This window comes from Lacerta agilis, chromosome 1, assembly GCF_009819535.1.
Source record: "Lacerta agilis isolate rLacAgi1 chromosome 1, rLacAgi1.pri, whole genome shotgun sequence".
NCBI classification, from domain to species: domain Eukaryota; kingdom Metazoa; phylum Chordata; class Lepidosauria; order Squamata; family Lacertidae; genus Lacerta; species Lacerta agilis.
This window is the reverse complement of record NC_046312.1, coordinates 20,565,797-20,589,188: the sequence shown is the minus strand read 5'-3', so window position 1 is coordinate 20,589,188 and position 23,392 is coordinate 20,565,797. Positions and strand designations below refer to the sequence as shown.

Sequence of the window (23,392 nt, the reverse complement as noted above, 5' to 3'; positions counted from 1 at the left end):
AAATCAAAGAAGCTCAATCCCTTAAGTATTTTAAAGGACTCAATTGTGAGAAAAGCAGGGAGATCATGAATACCATACAGGAGATTGTTCAAAAGACACACAGAATATATTTATGAGAACAAGGCAGTATACTGTTTTATTTAATCCATTTGGGCTGGCGTATAATGAATTAAGCAGAATAGAAATGCAGCACATTTTTAGCAAAATTATCACATGCAGATTTTGCATAGAGAACTGCGTGCTCCAATAGAATGCAAATATTTTACACACATTAGCCAGGGCTTGAAAAAAAGAGTCAACATAAATGCTTAGGCTACCCTCTAAAATAATTTATTAGCATATCAGTGTCTATGTTAATCACATATGGCACATCAATTGCCTACAAGCCACCTCATTTTCAAAATCTTTCCAACAAATCATCAGAAGTCTACCCAGCAAATTTACATTACAGTAGCCAAGTCACAATGCTGCTTGTAAACACAACAGACTGCAGTAGGTTGTTATTTTCCTTCTTTCAAGAACCAATATAGTATAGTCGAACCTTGGCTGTTGAATGTAATCCGTTCCGGAAGACTGTTCGACGTTCTGAAATATTCGACAACTAAGGATCAAAGGGCAATCAGCAAAGTCAACGGAGAAAAAAGGGAAAAAAACTCCCTGGAAGCTGTTTGGCTTCCGAAAATTGTTCAAAAACCGGGGCAGTTACTTCTGGGTTTTCGGCGTTCAGGAGCCGAAACGTACGATAATGGAGGTGTTCAGGAGCCAAGGTTTGACTGTATACACCTTCAATGACTATGCTTCTACCAATGTACTGGTACCTCTTATAGGTATCAATGAAGACAGTGGGATGCTTACAAACATGCTGGGCTTCAAAGTCAAATTCTAGTCCCATCCATCCTTGTCACAGAGATTATATTCTAGACAAGTTAATCCACTGCACAACACAGAAATATGACAAGAGAACAGCAGGGTTTCAACAGTAAAGAATCATATGACAGCTTGTCAAACTGTAGAAATGTTGATCTCACAGTCGGATCATTTCAGCATTAAGAGTTCTGACAACTCAAGGTTTCACCTGTTCAGTGGCGCAGCATTTGGGGGGAGGCACAGGGAACAGTTGCCCCTGGCACAAAATTGTTACGGGTGCAAAATTTCAACACCCAGTGCTGCCTCAATACAGCTGCACACTTCCATCACTGGACTCCACTGAAAACTGTTTCTCCATGCGAACCAGGAAGTGATCTCTCCAGACAACGGAATGACTCTTCTTATCTCTACAGCAAATGCCATTAGGCAGTTCAATGCACACGCGTACTCCATCCATTTCCCACCTCCCACTCTCCACACAGCCCTGGCAACCCACGCTACACCACTACACCTGCTACTTGCTTTTTCCAGACTACATCCAACCTATCCAACTTCTGCGTACAAACTGCCAGAATGAGCATACCGGTACCTCATGATGTATATACTGTAGAATGATTTCTAATCCTCACAGATGGGCTGGAGCCTAAAAGAATATCCTGGGTCCATGAGACCAGTAGCATTTAACCTTTTCAGACCTGGGACCTATCTTTAACACAAGCATGCATAATGGGATTTGTTTCTTAATTCTTTACCATGTATTTGCATGGTGGGAGTGCCACTGTTGTGACGCCTTAGATCAGGCCATGACCCACCAGTTGAAGAACAATGGACTAGAGCAGAGTGACATTAGAATTTGCTAATTTCAGTTGACAAGAGCATGTCTACTGGTTGTGAAGCTCAATAGATCAGCATTAGTTCAATAAATAAGAAATTCCTTCAACTTTAAATTCTCATGATTATTATTTTTTGGGGGGGGGGGGGAATCTGACAATAGTTGCATCTAATTTATTAACCCTCAACTAATTAAAGTACTTCCCCCTTGCTACCTATAGAACAGGCACATCCAACTTCCAAAGGACAGCAATCTACTCCCACTATAAGTAAACCGGCAGTGATCCACCCATGGGATTGTCCGGAGTTGTTGAGTTTTTTGGGGGGAGGCTTCATCAAAGTTGTTGACCTTTCCTTTTTTGTTAAGCTTTGGGGGGGGGGGATCAGGATCACGCGATCGACCACAGACACCCCACGGTCGACAGGTGGGTCACAATCAACCGGTTGGACGTCCCTGCTATAGAAGACAGCTCAGCTAAAGGGAGCAAACTCAAAAGGGGTCCACGTCCTTTCAGCCCCCCCATAAAATATTTGAGGGTGCCAGTCCCCCACCAAATTTATGGGCATTGCCATTGGCCCCCCCCCCTGTGAGAAAGTGCCTTGAAGGAACACTGCTGCCAGCCAGCACTCATTTGCACACTCCCCAGCTCCCTCCCTCCCCTGCCCACCGCCGTGCTGTTGCCGGGCTTGGGGATGGGAAGTGACAGCAATGGAGGCAAATGGACTGTCTGCAGGGGCAAATGATCGGGATGGGGCTTACCTGCCCAGCACTCAATATTTTATTCAAGTTATCATCTCTGGCTCGTCTCCCATTTTCTCTGATAAAGAGGTTCTTCAACTTTATTCTAAAACACTCTTTTTTTAAAAAAAAAAAAAATCCTAACCATGATGCATAAGGCCCAAGAAACCTCTATGACAAACTACACAACCCGCTCCTCCACTGTAACAGTCCTTTTGGCTTCAGGGGGAAAATATCAGAAAAAGTTCTACTGGCAAGTGCAATACAAGACCAGCATGGCCCAGGAGGAGATTTGTCCTAGTACCTGTTTGAGGATCAGATTTAACGTTTCTAAACAAGGCAAATGAATTTTCATCAAAGGCACAATGCTGCATCTAATCTTGCATAAGGATTCTCTTTCTGCTTAATTCCACTGCAATTGTGTACAAGCTGGTTGTAAAACTGTTGTGTTTACAGGCAAATAACTCTCAAGGTCTTGAAGGAGACAGATGAAAAACATATATTTTTGGTCACAAGGAATGGAACAAACAGCTGGTCAAAAAGAGAAATCTTGCAACTGTTCTAAATATGTTTGTTTTGAAGTGATTAAAATGGGGTGGCAATTTCTCCTGTGCTAAAAAGCTGCTGAAGAAAAAGCCTCAAGAAAAAGCCTTTGCTCAATTGCTAACAGGGAAAAATCTGCACTAATTCAAAGCTACTAACCAGGTAATATGTCTGATATGTTTTTAGTAACCAAGAATGTGTAGCAAGGCTCACGTTGACAGTAACATCCAAAAAGGAAGGTGCATGATAGATGAACCCCAATTCAGCATCCTGAGAACCTCAGCTTTGTTCCTTCTTAAGCATAAATTTCTAGATCTTATGGCTGTGACGGCAGGCTTGAATGCACTCACCCAATATGGGGTGACTTATCAGGAGGTGGCGAGGAGAACTAGGTAAAGCCTTAAAGTATCAGTGTCCATCAGAGCCCTTTCCCTCTCTCCATAGGCACAGGAAACCAAATAGAGTATGCAAAATGAGCACAGGGAGGGAGGCCATTTATTTCACTTTCGTAATTTATACTGTCACATAATTTTAATATTTTCAGCACATGCTTTGTACATCCTTGACAAACAATTGTTGCTAAAAGAAACTCAGCTTTTGACGCTTTTGTTTTGCTAACAGAAGCCTCTATTATCCAATCGTGAACTTAATGAACTCTGCTGGGAACAAATGTGCAATCTACAACCCTCTGAAAACAAAAGCAAAGGCGCCAATTTTAAATAATCAATCAGGACAGCACCTTTCATTTATGTATAATATCATGATATATCACATGACGGCAAATTCAAAACAGAGTAGACTTGTTTAGAACTCTAGTTACTGCAGACTTCAGCAACTGGCTTCTTTAACATGCTATGCCTGTTAGCTATGCATGCAGTATGAGGGAGAAAAGTTTATGTAGGTAGCTCTGAAGCATCTTGGTCATATGCAAGATCAAGAAGTTGCTTTGATGCTTTAAAAATTCAGTAGAACACCTTTCCCACAGATGAGTTTTGCGAATGCAGTAATTCAAAATATCATACAACATACAAGAGTCTGAGCTAGTTTACACATCACACTTAGCCACTAACAGCTCATGGTTAGTGAGGAGAGAACTTAACCACAAGTCCGGGGTTGGACAAAAAGACCTGGGGAGAAGCAAAGTGGCTGTGAGTTCCTTTCCAAGAACTTGCAAGTTCTCGTATTCAAGTTGATAAACAATGGTTTATGGGCCCAAAGTTGTTGTGTCTAAATTAGGCCTTGGCTTGAGAACTGTACTGCTGCACCTTATATGAATAGGAGCCCTTTCTAAGAAAAGCATTCAGATTTTTAGTTCCTGCACAGCTTCCATGTGTATCACTCTTCTGGAATCTGGAATCACTGCAACAACACCCTTGTGGTGGAAAGGGTGTGACAGAGCAAGCCCTTAAGTTTCCAACATCACAATGATCACCACCCTCTGCATGAGCTAAATAGGGGGTGGGGAGAAGACCCAGGTAACTACTGGTACCAACTAGTGAGCTTGATGTTTATACTGGGAAAGGTCCTAGATCAGATAATTCAACAGTCGGTCTGTGACACTTAGATAAGGATGCTGTGTCTACTAAGAAATCCAGCATGGATTTCTCAAAAACAAGTTATGCCAGATTAATCTCATTTCTTTTTTTGATGGAGTTACAAGCTTGGTGGATCAGGGAAATGCTGTGGACATGATGTATCTTGATTTTAGTCAGGTTTCTGACAGTCTTCCATGATATTCTCATGGAGAAGTAGGTAAAATGTGGGCTGGAACAAGGTAGCCGTTATGTGGAGTTGTAGCTGGTTGAACCCAAAATCTGCTCACTAATGGTTCCTCAACATCCTGGGGGGAAAGGGAAAATTGAGGTGCTAAAGGGTTCTGTCCTGAGCTCATCGTTGTACAACATATTTTATAAATAACATGGAGGAAGGAATTAAAGGAGTGCTCATCAGATTTACAGGGGGCAGGGTAGCTAATGCTAATGCTAATGCTGCAGATAACAGATTCAGGATACAAAATGAACTTAACAGATTGGAGAACTGAGCCCAAACTGACAAAATGAATTTCAATAGGGACAAAGTAAGGTTCTACACTTAGCGAAGAATAACCGGCTGCACAAATGTAAGATAGGAGAAAAGGATCTAGGGGTCTTAGTAGACCACAAGCTTAATATGAGTCAACAGTGTGATGCAGCAGCAGCAAAAACAAACAAACAAACAAAAAACAACCCTAATACTATTCTAGGCTGCATCTACAGAAGTATAGTGTCCTGGTCAAGGGAAGTAATAGCACCACTCTATTCTGCCTTGGTCAGACCACACCTGGAGTACTGTGTATAGTTCTGGGCGCCCCAGTTTAGAAAGGAAATTGACACGTTGGAATGTATGCAGAGGAGGGTGACCAAGATGATAAAGGGTCTGGAAACCAAGCTTTATGAGGAACTGTTGAGGGAGTTGGGGGTATGCTTAGCCTTGATAAGAGGAGACTGAGAGAAGAGATGATACCAATCTTCAAATACCTGTCACATGGACGATGAAGGAAGCCTGTTTTCTTCTGCTCTGGAAAGCTGGACCTGAACCAATGGCTTCCAGTTACAAGAAAGGAGATTGCAACTAAACATCAGGAAGAACCTTCTGATGGTTAGAGCTGTTTGACAGTGGAATGAACTCCCTTGGAAAGTGGTGGGCTCTCCTTCCTTGGAAGTTTTAAAGCAGAGGTTGGAAGGCCATCTGTCATGGATGCTTTAACTGAGAATCCTGCATTGCAGAAGGTTGGACTAGATGACCCTCAGGGTCCCTTCCAACTCTTCAAGTCTATGATTCTATGAAAATGTTAAGAGTCGGCAGAAAAGAAGGCAGCAGAGTTAGCAAACAGGGACACAGTCTGTCAATGATCATTAGTATTTGTTTGAAGCCCTGCATTCCTAGAACACAAACAGGCTGCTGCAGGGGGAAAAATAGGTCATTGCTTTCAAATTGCTTCCCTGCTGGAGTTCAATTTCTTTGAAATGTCAATTATAACTTGACTGTGTAACAGGCCAATCTTCCATTCTCGCTGCATTAGTGTATTTACTGTATACCATATTTATTTCTGCATCTCAAAAGATAAGCAAACAATTAAAGCCAGCAACTGGCTTGAGACTAAGTGAATAAAGGAATAAACAGAAAAACAACTGCCTTGTGATATGTGTCCTTTGACTATTTCAGTATTCATGCTCCAGTGATCTACAACTTTGGCATATATCCATTGTTCTGAAGCCAGCACCGTAATTCAGTCTATAAGCTTTTCTACTCTGGGATATCTAATGTTTGGATGTTTCAATCACGGTGAAATCCAGTGAGTTTTTGGGCACAGGATAATACATGCATGCAAATGAACGTTTGAAATTGTTAATGCCTCAGAGGAAACAGATACAGCAGGAAAATCATGAAGAATGATTAATGCAAACAACATCAGAATACCAATTTTGAATTCATTTTAATGTTTGGAATACTAAAAAGAAATTTACTGCTTAGAAGTGGTGCAATGCAAATACTTCAAAAATTTATACAGACCATGTTACAAATATTTCCCCTCTGTGTCATCCAAGATGAGGCATAAGCTACTTACTGAAGCAGGGACTGTCAAAGAAACACTTTGCATGCGATGGGAGGCTGGGATTTGGCACCTGAAGCTAACAAAGCAGAAGCCCACTCTGGGATATAATGATCTCAGGAGAGTTCTTTAGGATTTCTGCTAAGAAAGGAGGGGGCCAAACCATGGTGACAATCATTGCTGTACTTGTTTTTGACACATAGCCCATTTTACACGACAAGTTTGAATCATGGGAAGAGTTTCTTGCTGTGTTCCTCTGCGTTCGGCAATGCAGCACATACAAGGCTCTGCCAAAAGCAAGCGCAGACAAAACCTCACTGAAGGTCAAAAGAAATTCCATTAACATGGCACAATGCAAATATATTCCAGCTTGGGCAAAGCTACAGCCATGATCACCAAGTTCTGTGTGCTCTGTACACATGCAAAACACACTTACGCTTCTCAAATGGATACAATCAGTTTTAGGCTGAAATCCTAAACATACTCATAGGGAAACCACTGGAAATTAATATACGCTGTGTAAATAGTCTTATGATTAGAGTGTTAATCAAAATGGACTTTAAGGAATTTATATGGTGCTGTATGCCTCTGAATACCAGTTACCAGGAATTGCAAGTGGGGAAGAGTGCTCTTGCACTCTGATCCTGCATGTGAGGATCTGGCTGACCATTGTGAGAACAATATGCTGAACTAGATGGGCCTTTGGTCTAATCCAGAACGGGGTCCACTTACATTTCAAGAGGTGAAAATCCGGACACAAGAAGTTGTTGAGTTTTTTTGGGGGGGCAATTGCCCAGTAGTCCCTCCACCGTTGTCTGAGCCAGAGCCCAGGTCACCCACACCAGATCCCGAGCCTGAACCAGAGCTGCACGCACACAATTACTTTTAAAAAACAAAAAATCCAGAATATTTGCTTTAAAATGCAAAATCCCCCCCGGATGGGGATGTAGGACCCCCAAAAGAGGACATGTCTGGGAATTCCTGGATGTATGGCAACCCTACTTGAAGTCCAGCTTCCCCATTACAATCTATAGCTGCAGAAAGACTTCACTGAAATAGAAGCTGGAATCAGCTCTCTTTGGATTCTGCACAATATTCCTGCAACTCTCTTTTAAGGGAGGAGCAGTTCTTTTTTCTGGGGGGATGCAGGGGTACGCATACCCCTAAACATTTTGTGAATCTTAAGTTTGGCTTCATTGAGGGGCAGTATTTCAATATGAGTAGGAAAATGAGAGTACCCCAAAACTTTTTTTTTTAATAGAAAAAAGCACTGGGGAGGAGTATACTCTCTCAGCTCCATAAAACTGGGCCAGTGAAGGGAGAAGAGGGGACAGCCTTGCTCTGGAGTGAAAGAGATTGTTCACTATGATTAACATGTTATTAAAGCACTTTTTTCCCATATGATAAAGCTGTAGCAGCAGCAAACTGCCCTGGGCAGAGAGCTGGAGGAGAGGATGGAACCGTGTTTTCTTGGCACTCCAAAGTACTAGTTTGAGTGCTGGGGAAATACCCCAAACAGAAACCCTGCCTTGAGAAAACTGGGTTTCTACAGTCAGCAACAAGTATACATTACTGTGCTGAAAGCAACAGTCTAACTATGCAAAATGGAACCTAACGTGGCTTAATGCTTATTTTCTTATTCTAGGGACCCAGATAGCAAAATAGGATGCATAGCTAGCAATCTGCGATAACACACACCCTTGTGCAAATTGAAACAAAGCATGTTTTCTATCTTGCTCGTAATCCTGTACTCAAAACAAACATGAAAAGTCAGTTGATTATTATGGTGTCAGAAGCCTGCAGCCAATAGAAGGAATGATGCGCTTGTCACAATATATTGAAGTTCTACGAAAGAGAGTTATTCCAGAGCTGGAAAAGAGGTATCCTGATGGTACTGGGATATTGCAGCAGGACCTAGCCCCCTGTCACACATCGAAAGTGGTGAAGAAATTCATGACAGAGCAGCAAATGCAGGTACTTGAAGTGGCCAGGGAATTCCCCGGATGTAAATCCCATTGAGAATTTGTGGCTATATGCAAAAGTCCCCTCCATGCTGTAGACTGTACAACTATGGAGAAGCTCATTCAGGCGCTGATTCAAGTGTGGTACAGGGATCTGAAAATTAACGGTGACTGTTCGAAACTAGTACAGTGGTACCTCCGGTTACGAACTTAATTCGTCCCGGAGGTCCGATCTTAAGACGAAATAGTTCATAACTCGAGGCGCGCTTTCGCTAATGGCGCCTCCCGCTGCTGCCAGCGCGCGACTTCCGCTCGCATCCCGGGGCAAAGTTCACAACCGGAAGCATCTACCTCTGGGTTAGCCAAGCTCGTAACCTGCAGCGTTCGCAAGAGGACGGTATGTAACACGAGGTTCCACTGTTGACTCCATGCCAAACCGTGTCCAAATGCTGCTTAAAAATAGCGGAGGTCATATCCGTTACTAATGTACGTATATGTGAGTTTTGTACATGTATATGTGAGTTTTGTACAATAAACTACATTGTTTGTTTCAATTAATTTGCACAAAGGTGTATAATATATGCACACCTCAAACATGTTTAATGTAGATTTTAAAAAATACAGTATCTGTCCTTCAACGGTAGCCATCCAACAACTGTTTTGACAACTGGCTGATGGAATGGCTGGGAAAGGAGAGGAAGGCAGTAGTTCGACAGTGTGTCTAGGAGTGGGAACAGGAAAGAGGTTCAGCAGCAGAGCTAGAGAAATGCACCATAATATTTCAGCAGTGTTTATCTGATCTTCCAAGACTGAGGTCATGTTTCAAGTCTTTCAAGTTTGTTTGCTACCACAGTTTCCATAACAGTTCCAATTTCAGCACTCTAAGGAAGAATGCAGGACAATATTTAAACCAAGAATCTTTGCTTTTTTACTGTCACATTTTCTTCCACCTCATTTCCGGTCCCCTCTTTATGGCAACTTTAAGACAGAAGCTTGCATTTGCAAATTATTTGTGCTCTACTTTTTCTTTTGGTCTCATAGCCTTTGTTTGAAAGCAGCATTTCCTACCATATATTTAGGCAAGGAGCAGATAATTAATCTAACATTTACTGCAACAGAAAAAATACAAAAGCAAAGTGAAGGAATAAAATGCCTTCCTAAGAAGCCAAACAGCAGTTTCCTATTTCTTATCGGACAGGCTGTAGGTTAGGTCATTTGTTTCCTGCTGCAGAACTGCTGGGTGGAAACATTGCTAGTTTCTTTGAATTATGTTGAAAGTGACTCCTTTCCCCTCAGGATTTCAGAAACAGATATACATGTGATCTTTTCTCACGGGGTACACAAGAAACTGTGCAAGAAAGAACAGCTTATTTCAGCATGGCTGTCTTTCAAGACACTGTGTGATAACAAAACTCCTGGTCTGCCCCATAACATTTCATTGGCCACAAGAGTAGGCAGCATTTGGGAATTTCCTGGTAGGGTTACAATGAGTCAGCTTGAGGACCTTGTTCCAGCTTGTTCAGTTATTTGGGAGTATGTGCCATTGAATGTTGAAGGATTTACTTCTGAATAAACTTGTTTTATTTTACCTGCTCTAACTGGGGAAAGCTGGGGAAGAAGACTGTGAAAACACAACATTGATTGCTTTATGGATGATCAAACAAGAAAAGGGAAGGCCACATGTCAGATGCAGAACAGGTATCTTACATGCAGAAGGTCTCACATTCAACACCCAGCCCTTTCATTTAAATTGTTGGTAAAAGGTGATGGGAAAGACCTGTACCAGGGACATAGCAAAGCTGCTGCAAGTCAGCATAGACAGTGCTGAACTACACAACCTATGGCAGGAGTGGTGAAACTGTGGCCCCCCAGAAGTTGCTAGGCTACAACACCCAACATCCCTGACTATGGGGCATGCTGACTGGGAACAATGTGAGTTGGAGTCTAACAATCATCTAAAGCATGGGTAGGCAAACTAAGGCCCGGGGGTCGGATCCGGCCCAATTGCCTTCTAAATCTGGCCCGCGGATGGTCTGGGAATCATCGTGTTTTTACATGAGTAGAATGTGTCCTTTTCTTTAAAATGCATCTCTGGGTTATTTGTGGGGCATAGGAATTCATTCATTTCCCCACCAAAAAAAATATAGTCCGGCCCCCACAAGGTCTGAGGGACAGTGGACCAGGCCCCTGCTGAAAAAGTTTGCTGACCCGTGTTCTAAAGGCTACAGGCTCCACACTACTGATCTATCTGACTCTGTATAAGGCAGGGATGAGGAAACCTTTTTCAGCCCAAGGGCCACGTTCCCTCCTGAGCTGCCTTCCGGGGCCCACATGCCAGTGATGAGCAGGGCAAGAGGCAAAAATGGGCTGAATATCAAATGTAAACTTTGCCTTCGTACAGATGTTACATTTGCAGATCTAAAGATGACCTCAACATGATCAAGTAAACCAGTTTAATAAAGTCTCCAAATTCAGTGTTTTGATTCCCACTTCCTCAAATGGCATTATAATGATGATATTTCTACTGGAGAAATAACATCACTAAAAGCTTCATAATGGTTGGTTCTGCATTCAGCTGCTGCTGAAATGGCCTCTAGCATAGAAAAGGGGTAAGTTTCCACACAATTAAGAGAATGATGGATGCTCGCTTAATCAGTTGATTAGTATAATCAAGATACATGCCATTTGATACTTTTATTCATGTTGCTGATTTTCAAATTAGAATACAGGATAGTTTACAAAGGGATCAAATAGCATAGTTATTCTGATTACAATATTCATTTATTAAAACACATAACACAAACAAATAAAAATTCTAGGGACCATTAGTGCCTTAATCCTAATGCTAGAACTAGGACTGATGGAAGCTTTCCAGGGTCTCAGGCAGAGATCTCTTTCAAACCTGTCACCTAAATTTTTCTTCCCCACTCAAGAGAAAAATTAACATGCTTTTTTCCCAGAAGACACCAAAGCACAGGGCAGCTTATAACTGAATATATGTAAGATACAGGTATCACAATTCTAATTTAATGCTCTAATGAAATCTGAGTTAATAGATTTGTTGTAGTGGTCTTATATTATTCTATAATTCAATCAAAATCCTGGACTGCCAACAATGAAAACTTCCCTTCCAGTCCATAGTATGCTAAAAACTGTGAAGAACTTCAACAGGAGATGACGGGGGATGAACCCAGGGCTCTCCTTTACAGAGTAATAGACCTTATCTTGCCCTCAGCATGGTGCAAGATGTTAAACCTCTAGTTGTGTTTTCTGATCCTTCAAACACACAGCAAGTCATCATTTATACCTGCAGTTCTTAACAAACATGGTTTTGGTTTTCAGTACATTTTGCTTGAATCAAGAGGTGGTCCAAGACCCCAAAAGTCCAAGAGTTGTGGGCAAAAATCTCTAGGTGGCAAAAAGCCACAACCTTTGCTGATTTATGCCTCCTAGCAACCCCTTCTTAGTTTCACCTCCCCTCCAAAAAAAATCAATACTGCTGCTGTTCTCGCCATGTCAACACCTCCTCCTGCCACTTCTCCCAGAGAGTCCTTCCTGCCATCAATTTCAAGCCAATAATTTGAAGGAAAACTTGGGAGTGCTGCCAATGCTTCCTTTGCATCAAGAAGTTGGCATTTTTTAAAAAAATTGGCACCATTTTCTGTTGCCAAGTTCAGAAAGCACTAACTTTTGGATTCAAAGGGAGTGTACTTAGAAGGTACTCAATCCACTCTAGCTGTGGTTTTAAGTTTCAAGTCACAGCTTGAAGCTTCATATATGACATTAGGCGTGGTAAAGGCAACCATGGTTTCCCCTAAACAGACTGTTGAACCAATCTTCAAGGTCTGCCTGGGTCTAATTAGGCCCACAGGCTAAAGGTTCCCCACCCCTGTATTACAGCTCCATTAACGAGAGGCAAGGCGACAGTCACAAAGGAGGAGAGCCCAACACTTCTCTCCAACCAACCGCTGCAACTTCTAATGAGGCACTAGGTTTTGCAAAACCCATCCCCGGAGTGGAACATAAAACAGAAGCTATCTCATGAATTAATGTGCCCACCTTGATGAATTATCAGCAGCACCAATCTGCACGTATCCATGAAGTGTTCAGGAGCTATAGCCAGCAAACGCCAGGGCTTCCTCACCCAAATCTAATTATTTATTGATTTCCCACCCTAGTCTAATTTGATATTGACATCTGGAGTTTTGAGGTTGCCAGTGCACTGTTCTTCTTGCACGGCATTTTAAGTAGCAACAACGAGTGTCTGTTGATTTAAAAGCCTCTTACTGCTCTCAAGTTCCCCAAAATGTCCTCAATACGTCAAGGAAATTATGTCAGCTCTTTTGCATAATCTGCATAGCCAATCATTCTTCTTTTTCTTCTTTAAATCCAATCTTCTTTAAGGAAACACAATGCCTCCATATGGAAATTCAGTGAATGAGGCTGTTTTAAAGCACCTAACTCTTCTGTGGCTGGGGGAAATGACACTAAGAGTTCATTTACTGATTTCAAAAGCATGTTCAGCACCTTCATATTTTTCACAGAGGCTTGGTGCAAGTTTAACACTTTTCAGCATAACTGAGACAGGGAATGAACTTCCCCAGCAGAAATCTCCACTCTTTCCTTAAAGGTAAAGGTAAAGGACCCCTGACAGTTATGTTCAGTCGCTTAAGACTCTGGGGTTGCGGCACTCATCTTGCTTTACAGGCCGAGGAAGCCGGCGTTTGTCTGCAGACAATTTTTTCTGGGTCATGTGGCCAGCATGACCAAGCTGCTTCTGGCACAACGGAACACCAAAACCAGAGCAGCGTATGGAAACAGTGTTTACCTTTCCGCTGGAGCGGTACCTATTTATCTACTTGCACTTTTTTTGGCGTGCTTTCGAATTGCTAGGTTGGCAGGAGCTGGGACCGAGCAATCGGAGCTCACCCCATCATGGGGATGTGAAGCAGCGTATGGAAACAGTGTTTACCTTTCCGACGGAGCAGTACCTATTTATCTACTTGCATTTTTTTGGCGTGCTTTCAAATTGCTAGGTTGGCAGGAGCTGGAACCGAGCAACAGGAGCTCACCCCGTCACGGGGATGTGAACCGCTGACCTTCTGATCGGCAAGCCCAAGAGGCTCAGTGGTTTAGACTACAGTGCCACCTGCGTCCTCAACTCTTCCCTTGGTTGCACTAATTATGGTTTAGCAGTACATCAGTCCAGAGCTACCAACCACCACCATCACCACAGCTTGACTCAGATGTATACCAACAATCAGGAAAGATACTACCAAGCACACTAGGATGCCAGCATAGTTAATGAGTCAAGGAAGCTATTAGAGGCAAGAAGACATCCTTAAAAAAATGAAGTCCTGCCCAAATGAGAACAAAAAGGAACACAAACTTAGGCACAATGATTTCAAAGGTGTGCTTAAAAGAGGTTAGAGAATCAGAGAAGCTGAATAATTTTTGTCTTCACTGTGGAAGATGCAGGGCAAATACCTGAACCAGAACAATCATTTTTCCATGTTATAAGGGTTCACCCTTAAGCATCATTTGACAAACCTTGATTTCAAAATCTGGTTAACATGGAAACATTAGTTAATCATTGTTGGTATCAAATCTAAGGTAAACTAGGGAAGAGAGGAAATAATTCATCCCAGGGAAGCACACTTCTTCAGATACACTGCATGCATACGAAAGCTCATACCAAGAACAAACTTAGTTGGTCTTTAAGGTGCTACTGGAAGGAATTTTTTATTTTTTATTTTGTTTAGACTATGGCAGACCAACACGGCTAGCATTTGTAACCCGAGGTACCACTGTACAAAGTGCTTTTCACCACCACCACCACTGCTCCATCCACCCTCACCACAGAATACCCTCTTTCAAGTAGGATTTGATTGTTCAACTTTATACATATTAAAGTACATATCCTATGTACATTTATCTGGGAGCAAATCCTATTAAAGACAGAACAAATTGCTTTCAAGTAAGAATGAACTTAGTTAATTAATTATACAAGCTTTAATTAATTCTTTTAATCAGTTGATAATTCCAATTTTGACAGCTTCACTCACAGAAGTATAACCTTAGACATTTTTGCCTAGCTAGCATGAGATGGCTATAAGCACAGCCTTCAATATGCGGAAACTACAACTAAGAAAACTCTCTCAACAAGAGAGGAACTTAAAATTTGCATTCAGATTTAAGTAGGGCAACAGGTTCTGAAAGGTATAAAATTACTACATACCTTGCGCAAGCATATTGAACTCCAGGAAGAGAGCAATGTGGTAAAGTTCCATAGCTTCTTCAGCCCTTGTCATGTTTGGCTTTCCTGCTACAAGAGCCTGAACTTCGCTTAAACTCCCCACTGAGGGACTGCTGTGCAAAATAGAGAGGTCCACCAAATCTGTATACATACAGTTTAAAATCACTCTCACGTATTTTTTTGGTATGATAGATTCATCCAGTATAATCCTTGTTGGAGTCCTTAGCGTTCTATCTGTGATTTCTTCACCGGTTCGTATTCTCCGCTGTAGTAGATGTCGAAAAAATGGGGACCGTGATGAAATTATAGCTTTGTGCGCTCTGAGCTCCTCATCTAAGCAGCTCTGACTTCCACCATAAGCTTCAACCAGTTCAGAGTCAGATGAAAAGCTGAGAACCACATCATAGTAACACATGTAGTCCAACAGCCCTCGCATATCAACATCTAAGGAATTTGGTGTTCCAAATTCTTCACTGAGCTGCATAAGGATGTCAACGTTTTGAAATCTTGAGTCCTCCATTCCAAATTCTCCTGTGTACAAGTAGTGTAACAATGCAGAAAACATGGGCAGGTCTATGCCAGCTGTGTTGATATCCATTATAATCTCTGCACCGTACTCAGGTGAAGAAGAAAGCAGGGTCTTAAAAAATGGGCACCTTGCAGCCAAAATTGCACGATGCACAGGGAAGCAAGTCTCTTGAAATATTAGATCTACATCCGTACAGTATTTGAACTCATACAGTTCAGCCATGTCTTTCTGCAACGTTCTGGCTTCTGGTCTTGCCAAACTAGCTTGTAGAGAAAGCTCTTTTAAGGCTAACGTTCCTTCATACTCTTCCACTAACGCATTGACATCTCTAACATCCCAGCCTGAGAGTAGCTCACGCATCTGCTTGGCATGATCGGCAGACCGGCTAGACTTTCGGCGCTTAATAAACTTCTTTTTGAGGGTGGCAAGCCCAGAGCTTTTCTTTTTCTTGTCTTGAGGTTTCTCATGGCCATGGTCAAGGCTATACAGTTTGGCTTCACAGCCATAGCCTTGATGAGAATAGGAGGATGTTCCTGAAACAAAAAGGAGAACTGTGTGTAGATCTAATATGGAAAACCCTGAAACACATGGTAGTTAAATGTGTGCAGCAAGCATGTTCTACACTTAAGATAATATTTTATTCTCTTGCTAATTGTGCTCTTTTAAAATGCGCATTTTATATTTAACTTCCTTCAGTAATGTTTTCTTTTGAAATGTTATTTTTTTTGTTAACTTTGCTGCATTAAATGTGCGTTCTGTAGCTGACCTCCTTTGTAATGCTTTAGTTTGAAATCTTTAAGACAACATTTTAGTTTCCTGTTAATTATGTTGCTATGAATTTATGTTATATAAAGTGGTACAGAAATGAAATAAACAACAACTAATAATAATATTAATAATACTAACAGTTATACAATTATACTGCACACCTCTAAGTGATCTATAGTATTAAGTGACTTACAATAACAAATTGCCAAAACACAATAATAAAAACAAAAACCTTCTATAAAGGCAGAAAGTAGAGCAAAAAGAAAGTGGAACAACCAAGCCAACAACCCGGCACTCAAAAGCAGTAACACACACAGGAATAATTTAAGTTGGCAGTCTTCAACTTGTCAGACCTAGGAACAACACTTAGCCCTAACCTGCAGTACAGAGACTTTTTAAAACACTGAATGTTCCCATTTCTCTCTCATCAGATCCCCTCCCCTCTTTCTGCTTCTGTTAAAAAGAAAATAGCATTGACAATGTTGTCCTGTCTTTGGTCAGAGGGGTACCAACCTATCGGTTAAAGACCAATGCCTTAGACAACAAGAAGCTTCTTTTCAAAAGAAGATTGAGTTCCCTCCTTTTAACATCAGCTACAAAAAGGAGAACTGGCCTGAAACTATAATAATTTATCTGGAATATGTGACTAAGTGGAAAAATCCTACTTGATTTCCTGTGGTTTCACTATTTTTATCTATTTAATTTCTGTTCATTATGCTGTTCCTGAGGACTATCCATGTTTGCTAGTCATATATGGTCTTCTGGAAAGCCAATACAGTGAGATATCTTACAAAGGATTCCTTTTTTAAAATAATTTTTAAGATAACTGCATCCTGCTTGCATCATTTATCACAGAGATAAGTGGCTCCACAGGACAGATCATTACTGGGATTGGCCTCGCAGGCCAAATCTGACAGGCAAGCGGGCAATCACATGCCATTATAGTGGTACATAGCTGCCCACCTCTCAATATCCCTTGCATGGGATTTCCATGCACACTGGTTATCTGGCACGTGGGAACCTGCAACTGCTGCAAAGCTCTTTTGTTGATTGCAAAGGGATTGAAGACAGCTCCTGCAGTCCCCTGTGAGCCTCTGGAGCCTGAAACAGAAGTGTGGATGAGGCTGTCAGAAAGCCCTTTGCAAAACCACTCTTTGAAGCAGTCCCCCCCTCCTTTTAACATCACTCAAGCAATGCTTAAAAGGAGGGAGACTGCTTCAAACAGCAAGTTTGCAAAGGCCTTTAAGAAAATCTCCACACTCCCACCTGAGCCTGTGAAAACTCACACAGGAGCCTTAAAGCACTTGCCAGAAGTGGTCCTTATAGAGGTTCCATGCTTCTCCTTTAAGATAGCATTGGTGGGGAGAAGAGAAAGAAGCCTGCAGTGTACAGGCTCCTTTGTCCTCTCACCTGCCCTGTTGCTTAAATGAGGACACAGATGATGTAAGCTGACGGGGAGGTGGTTTGAGGAAAATGACTTTGTGGGACAAATTGGACTCCCCGTCAGGTCAAAGTATCAGCTTGCAGACCAATTCAGAACCTTCTTCTATGCACATAATCTTCTGTGTAAGCCCAGCATCTAAGAATCTGAGGCCCATTCTTAAGAATGTTATGGTAGCACCTAACAATGTGAAATGTTTGTAGTCCCATGACAGACATAGAAAGCACTTCTATCTTAAACTGTTTGTACCTCAAGGCAAACTGACGTGTGTTTACGTAACTATATCTATATCTGATTAAATTGGTGCCAATGCTCTTCCTCATGCAAAGGTTTCATTCAACTTCTATATCACTTTTCACTCTCTTGTGCTTTTGCGTAAGTATCATATACTTGGCCCAAGTATAACAGAGAGTTTTAATCCACTAGCAAATACTACCGGTACTTTTCTTAGCTGCCACCACCTTACGGTGTCTTGGATAGGCCACAAAACAAAAACAGAAGGCATGAGAAGCAAGGTCTCTGGCCCTGTCTCATCTAACCAAGTTTCTGAGCTCTCTTGCTGATCTGGGCATGAAGCCAAGTGCATAATCAAGCAGTCTTAAGATGACTGTGTTAACAACATAGGTGAAATCTAATACTGATAACTAATCAGTAAGAACTCTTTAAAATAAATAGATTATATTAGATTGAAGTAGATAGGAACAACATAATAAAAAACCCACTTAGGCAAAATCCTTCCCCTGGTGGATTATATAATAATACTGAGCAGGAGATATAAGCTTGTAAGTTCCAAAACGTTAATTTTTCTAAACTATTTCAAATACGGAGCAACCCAAAAGGTTCCTGGCTATATAGCCAAGAAGAATGGGATCAAAAAAGAAAGCACCCCCATGATACACTCTGTTTAAAACAAACTGTAGACAATGTGACAAAACTGTTGCTCCACCCCTACAAAGGTAAAGGTAAAGGGACCCCTGACCATCAGGTCCAGTCGTGTCCGACTCTGGGGTTGCGGTGCTCATCTCGCTCTATAGGCCGAGGGAGCCGGCGTTTGTCTGCAGACAGCTTCCGGGTCATGTGGACAGCATGACAAAGCCGCTTCTGGCGAACCAGGGCAGCGCACGGAAACGCCGTTTACCTTCCCGCTGGAGCGGTCCCTATTTATCTACTTGCACTTTGACGTGCTTTCGAACTGCTAGGTGGGCAGGAGCTGGGACCGAGCAACAGGAGCTCACCCCGTGGCAGGGATTCGAACCGCCGACCTTCTGATCAGCAAGCCCTAGCCTCTGTGGTTTAACCCACAGCGCCACCTGGGTCCCTACCCCTACAAAATGAACCAATAATTATTGCTAGAGGGAGGTCATGTGAAACGCCAATCAAGACTAGGCAAGTCAGGGATGACATATGCAATCAAGTCTCCTGAAGTTTGTCCTGCAGCAGCTGTTGTTGTTGTTCAGTCGTTCAGTCGTGTCCGACTCTTCGTGACCCCATGGACCAGAGCACGCCAGGCACGCCTATCCTTCACTGCCTCTCGCAGTTTGGCTATTACCATTTAAATGAGCGAGTCCAGGACAGAACATGTTTAGAGGATGCCCTGCCAGGTAACAAATTAACATGTAACAAATCAACATTTCCACCTGGGAGGTCCAGGAGGATAGGTCAGCTGTGTGAAAAAGAGGATTAGATTGTTAGGTTACACTAATCTGCAAGCTTTTTGATGGAGGGTGTGCTGAATCTCGGCAAGCCACTCCATTACATTACTTTATGTTGCAACAGTTTCATTGTTTCACAGGAGGCATGAAACAAATCTGCTTTGCTTACGTATAAAATCCTACATAGATATGCTTGTTGCATTTTAATTAAGAGCCAAGAAAGCAACTCAACACAATTCTTAAATTTCCATAGAGCAATACTTTTGGGGCTGTCCTGAAATCCATTTTAAAGATGCTCTGCAAGTTCATTAATTACTTTCAGTACCCTCTTAATATGGATTTGCATTCAGACTCTTCCCTGTTCAATTCCACAAGTTGGTTGTAACTTTCTAAAGGAAAGCTTGAAAAATAAGCCCAACCCTGCCTTGTCCCTGCTACACACACCTGGGGCCATTTTACCATGGATCCTAAAAGGCAGTTCAAACAAAAAAGTTCTAACATGACTTTAAAAAAATGCTCCAGAGAAAAGTGAACAAAGACCAGGCTTGCTGCAAGTTGGAAATATTCAAGTAGTAATTGAGGCTTCAAGGGAAGCCTCCAAAGGACTTAGGGTTAATTAATACCCAAGATTTACCTTGAGCAAGAACAATCTTGCTATTAAGTCTGATGGGCTAACAATGAGACGTTATTTTAATAGTGTACTTATTCCAAGTTTGTGCCAGAGGCAAAACCTGACAAAATCATGGAGTTCAAACACCAAACTTGCAGGAAGCCTAGTTTCTAATTCTGAAATCTGCAGTCTCCTACCAGTTTCCAGCCCCACAGTGTTGGGGGTGGAAGCTCATTTTCATTAAGTGCCTTTTCCTTATCTGATCTGGCCTTTTATTTTGTGGCAGTCGAGAGAAATTTTTTATCCATGAGAAACTGACTTGCAAAACACTTTGAACTTTAGAACAACTTCCACATGCCACAGCTTACACACACAGCCGAGCAAATTGTATTTTAAGGGATAGCTGATTGCCCAATAAAGCTAAAGTGACCCTTGTTCACTCCTATTACTAACGCACATATACTTTACTTACTTACAGTGGGACTTGGGATTGTGCCAGCCCACCCTGGTGCTTGCTTATGAGCCTAGATGTAACATGCATGTGCAACCTACAACAATAGAATGATCTATCTCGAGGATCAAAAATCTGCAATCAGTGGTTGTATTCAATGCCATCCAAGTGAGGACACAAGTGCAAGGGGAATTTCCTCCCCCTAGACAGGAGACTCACAGCAAAATATTTGGATGTGAGGCAGAAGGTTGCTTGTGGGAGAAACTGAAAATCAGGCCGAGACTGCACCATTAACACACTGTTGAAACTGGTAGAAGGGCAAGATGAAAACTAGATTCACTGAAGAAACAAGGAACAGGGTAAAAAACAACACAGATCCAGTTTTGACATAACAATAAGCACTAGATTACTTCTGATTTCAATTAGCCACAGTTTAGCATTACGGCAACATTCTAAACTGTGGTTGGTCTTAACTATGGTTCGTTGGAACAAGATAGCTGCATAACCCATGTCTTGAAGCTGGCGTGTTGCAGCTAACCATACTTAAGAAGGCCAATGGGTTTGTCAAGCTTCAGACATCACAACAAGTGTGGCTAGTTTAAAATAGATGTGAAAACTTCCATACTCCTTCCTGCTGCACCTGAGGGGAGGAGCTAATGAGGGAGTCTGGGAGAGGCTAGGCATGCTCTCTTAACATTGAGACCACTGTCACCTTGTATGGACACTTTTTGATTTTGCCATCCAGGGAGTATGAATAAGTACTACAATGCATTTAATTCAAGGTAAGTATTCCAAATGTTATAATTACAAAGTACATCCAAAACAGATAAAAACACATTTTGCCATGGTAGTTACCAATTATGAACATATTAGACCAGTTCTTTTTCATCTTGGTTGCCTCCAGATTGAGTTCTGGGGCCAAATCAAAGTGCTGCTTTTTACTTATTAAACCTGCATAGCTTGGTATTTTCCTATATATACCTAACATCATCAATGAACACCCTTCGTCAAATGCCTCTTAATCCTATTTAGAGATTGGCTGCACAAGCAGAGAATGTTCACTACTGTGCCCCCCCCCCCGCAATTATAGGATGCTCTCCCTAACCCTACATTTAAAAAAAATCGGTGCCTAATACTTTGTTTGCACAGCCTTGATGAGGTTTTGGTGTTTGATGGTGGAATAACCTTAATTTAGTGCCGAAAAGAATTTTAATCTCTGCTGGTTGGATGCATGTTTTAACCTTATAAGATGGTTATTTTGCTTTTATGTCAGTGGATATGCTTAGAGTTACATTGTACTGCCCTGGTTGTTGGCTTTTAGTGTTTACTTGAGTCTATTTATGATTTTGTTAAGTCCTTTTATTTGCTCATTGCTCAGAGAACATTGTTACAGAATGACTCATAAATGTAATAAATGGAAATTGTGTGAACCCACAAAGTTCACAGTATCCTAGTATCTTAGATCTATATAAACTGCTAGTCTTTTTCTTTCTTTCTTTTTTTTACAGATATCACAAGAAAACCTATACCCTGGTAATTAAAACTTAAAGACAAGAGAAACTTACCTATGAATGTCTGTTGTGCCTGAGAATTTCCCCCTACCCTTGGGGAACACGAATGAGGGTAGTTCGAAGCATTAGCACCCATTTTCTTCAGTCACTCAGGCATTCCACTTGCTGGCTCATCAGCACACAGTTCCATAATCCATTATAAAACTTCAAGACATGGCTCAGGTAGGTTCTTTGCCTCCATTTCTGAACAAAAAAATAATAATCATAATCACTGCTGTCTTCCCAAGTACACAGCTGTACTTAATACTGTACTTAATTCAGTAAGAGAACATTCATTATGACAAATGCCCGAGTGAGAAAAACACATTTAGAATGCAAAAGCAAAATCAGCAGTGCTGCTACAGTTTAAGAGATTGGTAGCCCAATGTTACACATGTTTGCTTGGAAGTAAATCCCACTGTATTCAGTGGGGAATACTGCAGCTTTAAAATGTTTTCACACATTACATTTAAACCACAGCAGTTTAAATAAATGCAAAACCTGTGGTAGCCAATATGGACATTTTCAAGACAATCCTATTTCTCAGCTCAATGGATGACCTTAGGTCAGCCACTATTTCCGTCAGCTTAACCCGTCACAGGATTGCAATGCAGGACCTTAAGTACCTTGGAGAAAAATTGGGTTCCGTGTTCAAAATTAGCCAGGTGCTTTTTGCTACCGGCGTGGGTCCAACTGCAAATACATGGAGATTTCTCGGTGCCAGGTTAGCGACCACAGTTTAAAAACCTCTGCCTTACTCCATAGTTAATACCATTTCCATTTCCACTGTGTGTGTTTCTCCTTCTTGCATACTGGGACAAGTACATTGTTGTAAGATCATGCTACATTCAAGCAATGTAGCTGAGACCATAGAATGATGGAATTGTAGCATTGGAAGGGATCACGAGGGTCATTTAATCCAACCACCTGGTGAATAGATATTCTGCTGTGGCGACCACAACCTAGATTCAAGGTGCCATTTGGCACCTAGTTTATATACACCCGAGTTTCTAACTGGTTGGGTTATAAAGGCAATAAAGTGCTGTATATAAATGTTTCAGATGTGCAGGTATGGTGGTTTTATGCAACTCATGAGCACACAAAAAGTGCTGTTGAAAATCTACCTACCCACCTACCTACCTATCTACCTACCTATCTATCACCCGCCCTTCACCCCAAGGTCCAGGGTGGATTTCAACATTAAAAACCATTAAAAACAACTTGCACCCATATAAATAAGATGGGTCCTAAAAATATACACCTTCAGGACAAATATTGGACTACTGTAATCTGCTCTATAGGGGGCAGCAGCTCCTAGGCTTTGATCAAAAGCTGCAACTGGTGCCAAATGCTGGGGCCAAGAAGGTTGTTAGTACACTATACCCTTGGTTCGAATCTGCATGACGAGGTGAGTTCCTATTGCTCTGTCCCATTGCTCTGCTAGCTTCTGCCAACCTAGCAGCTCAAAAGCACACCGGTGCAAGTAGATAAATAGGTACCACTGTGGTGGGAAGATAAATGGCGTTTCCATGCGCTCTGGCACTCATCACAGTGTCCCGTTGCGCCAGAAGCGGTTTAGTCATACTGGTCACATGACCCAGA

The 23,392-nt window shown here is 41.8% G+C and overlaps 1 protein-coding gene across 1 annotated transcript in view; it reads right to left on the bottom strand.

The window, feature by feature from the left end:
• Positions 1-23,392, bottom strand: part of BTBD7 (BTB domain containing 7) — a 67,604-nt gene that overhangs the window by 16,605 nt on the left and 27,607 nt on the right. The window contains exons 2-3 of the mRNA XM_033140698.1: positions 21,806-21,994; positions 14,772-15,851 (exon numbers count right to left, since the gene is read on the bottom strand). Coding sequence (XP_032996589.1) covers positions 14,772-15,851; positions 21,806-21,887 — 1,162 coding nt within the window. The 5' untranslated portion in view covers positions 21,888-21,994. The remainder of the gene's footprint in view (positions 1-14,771; positions 15,852-21,805; positions 21,995-23,392) is intronic.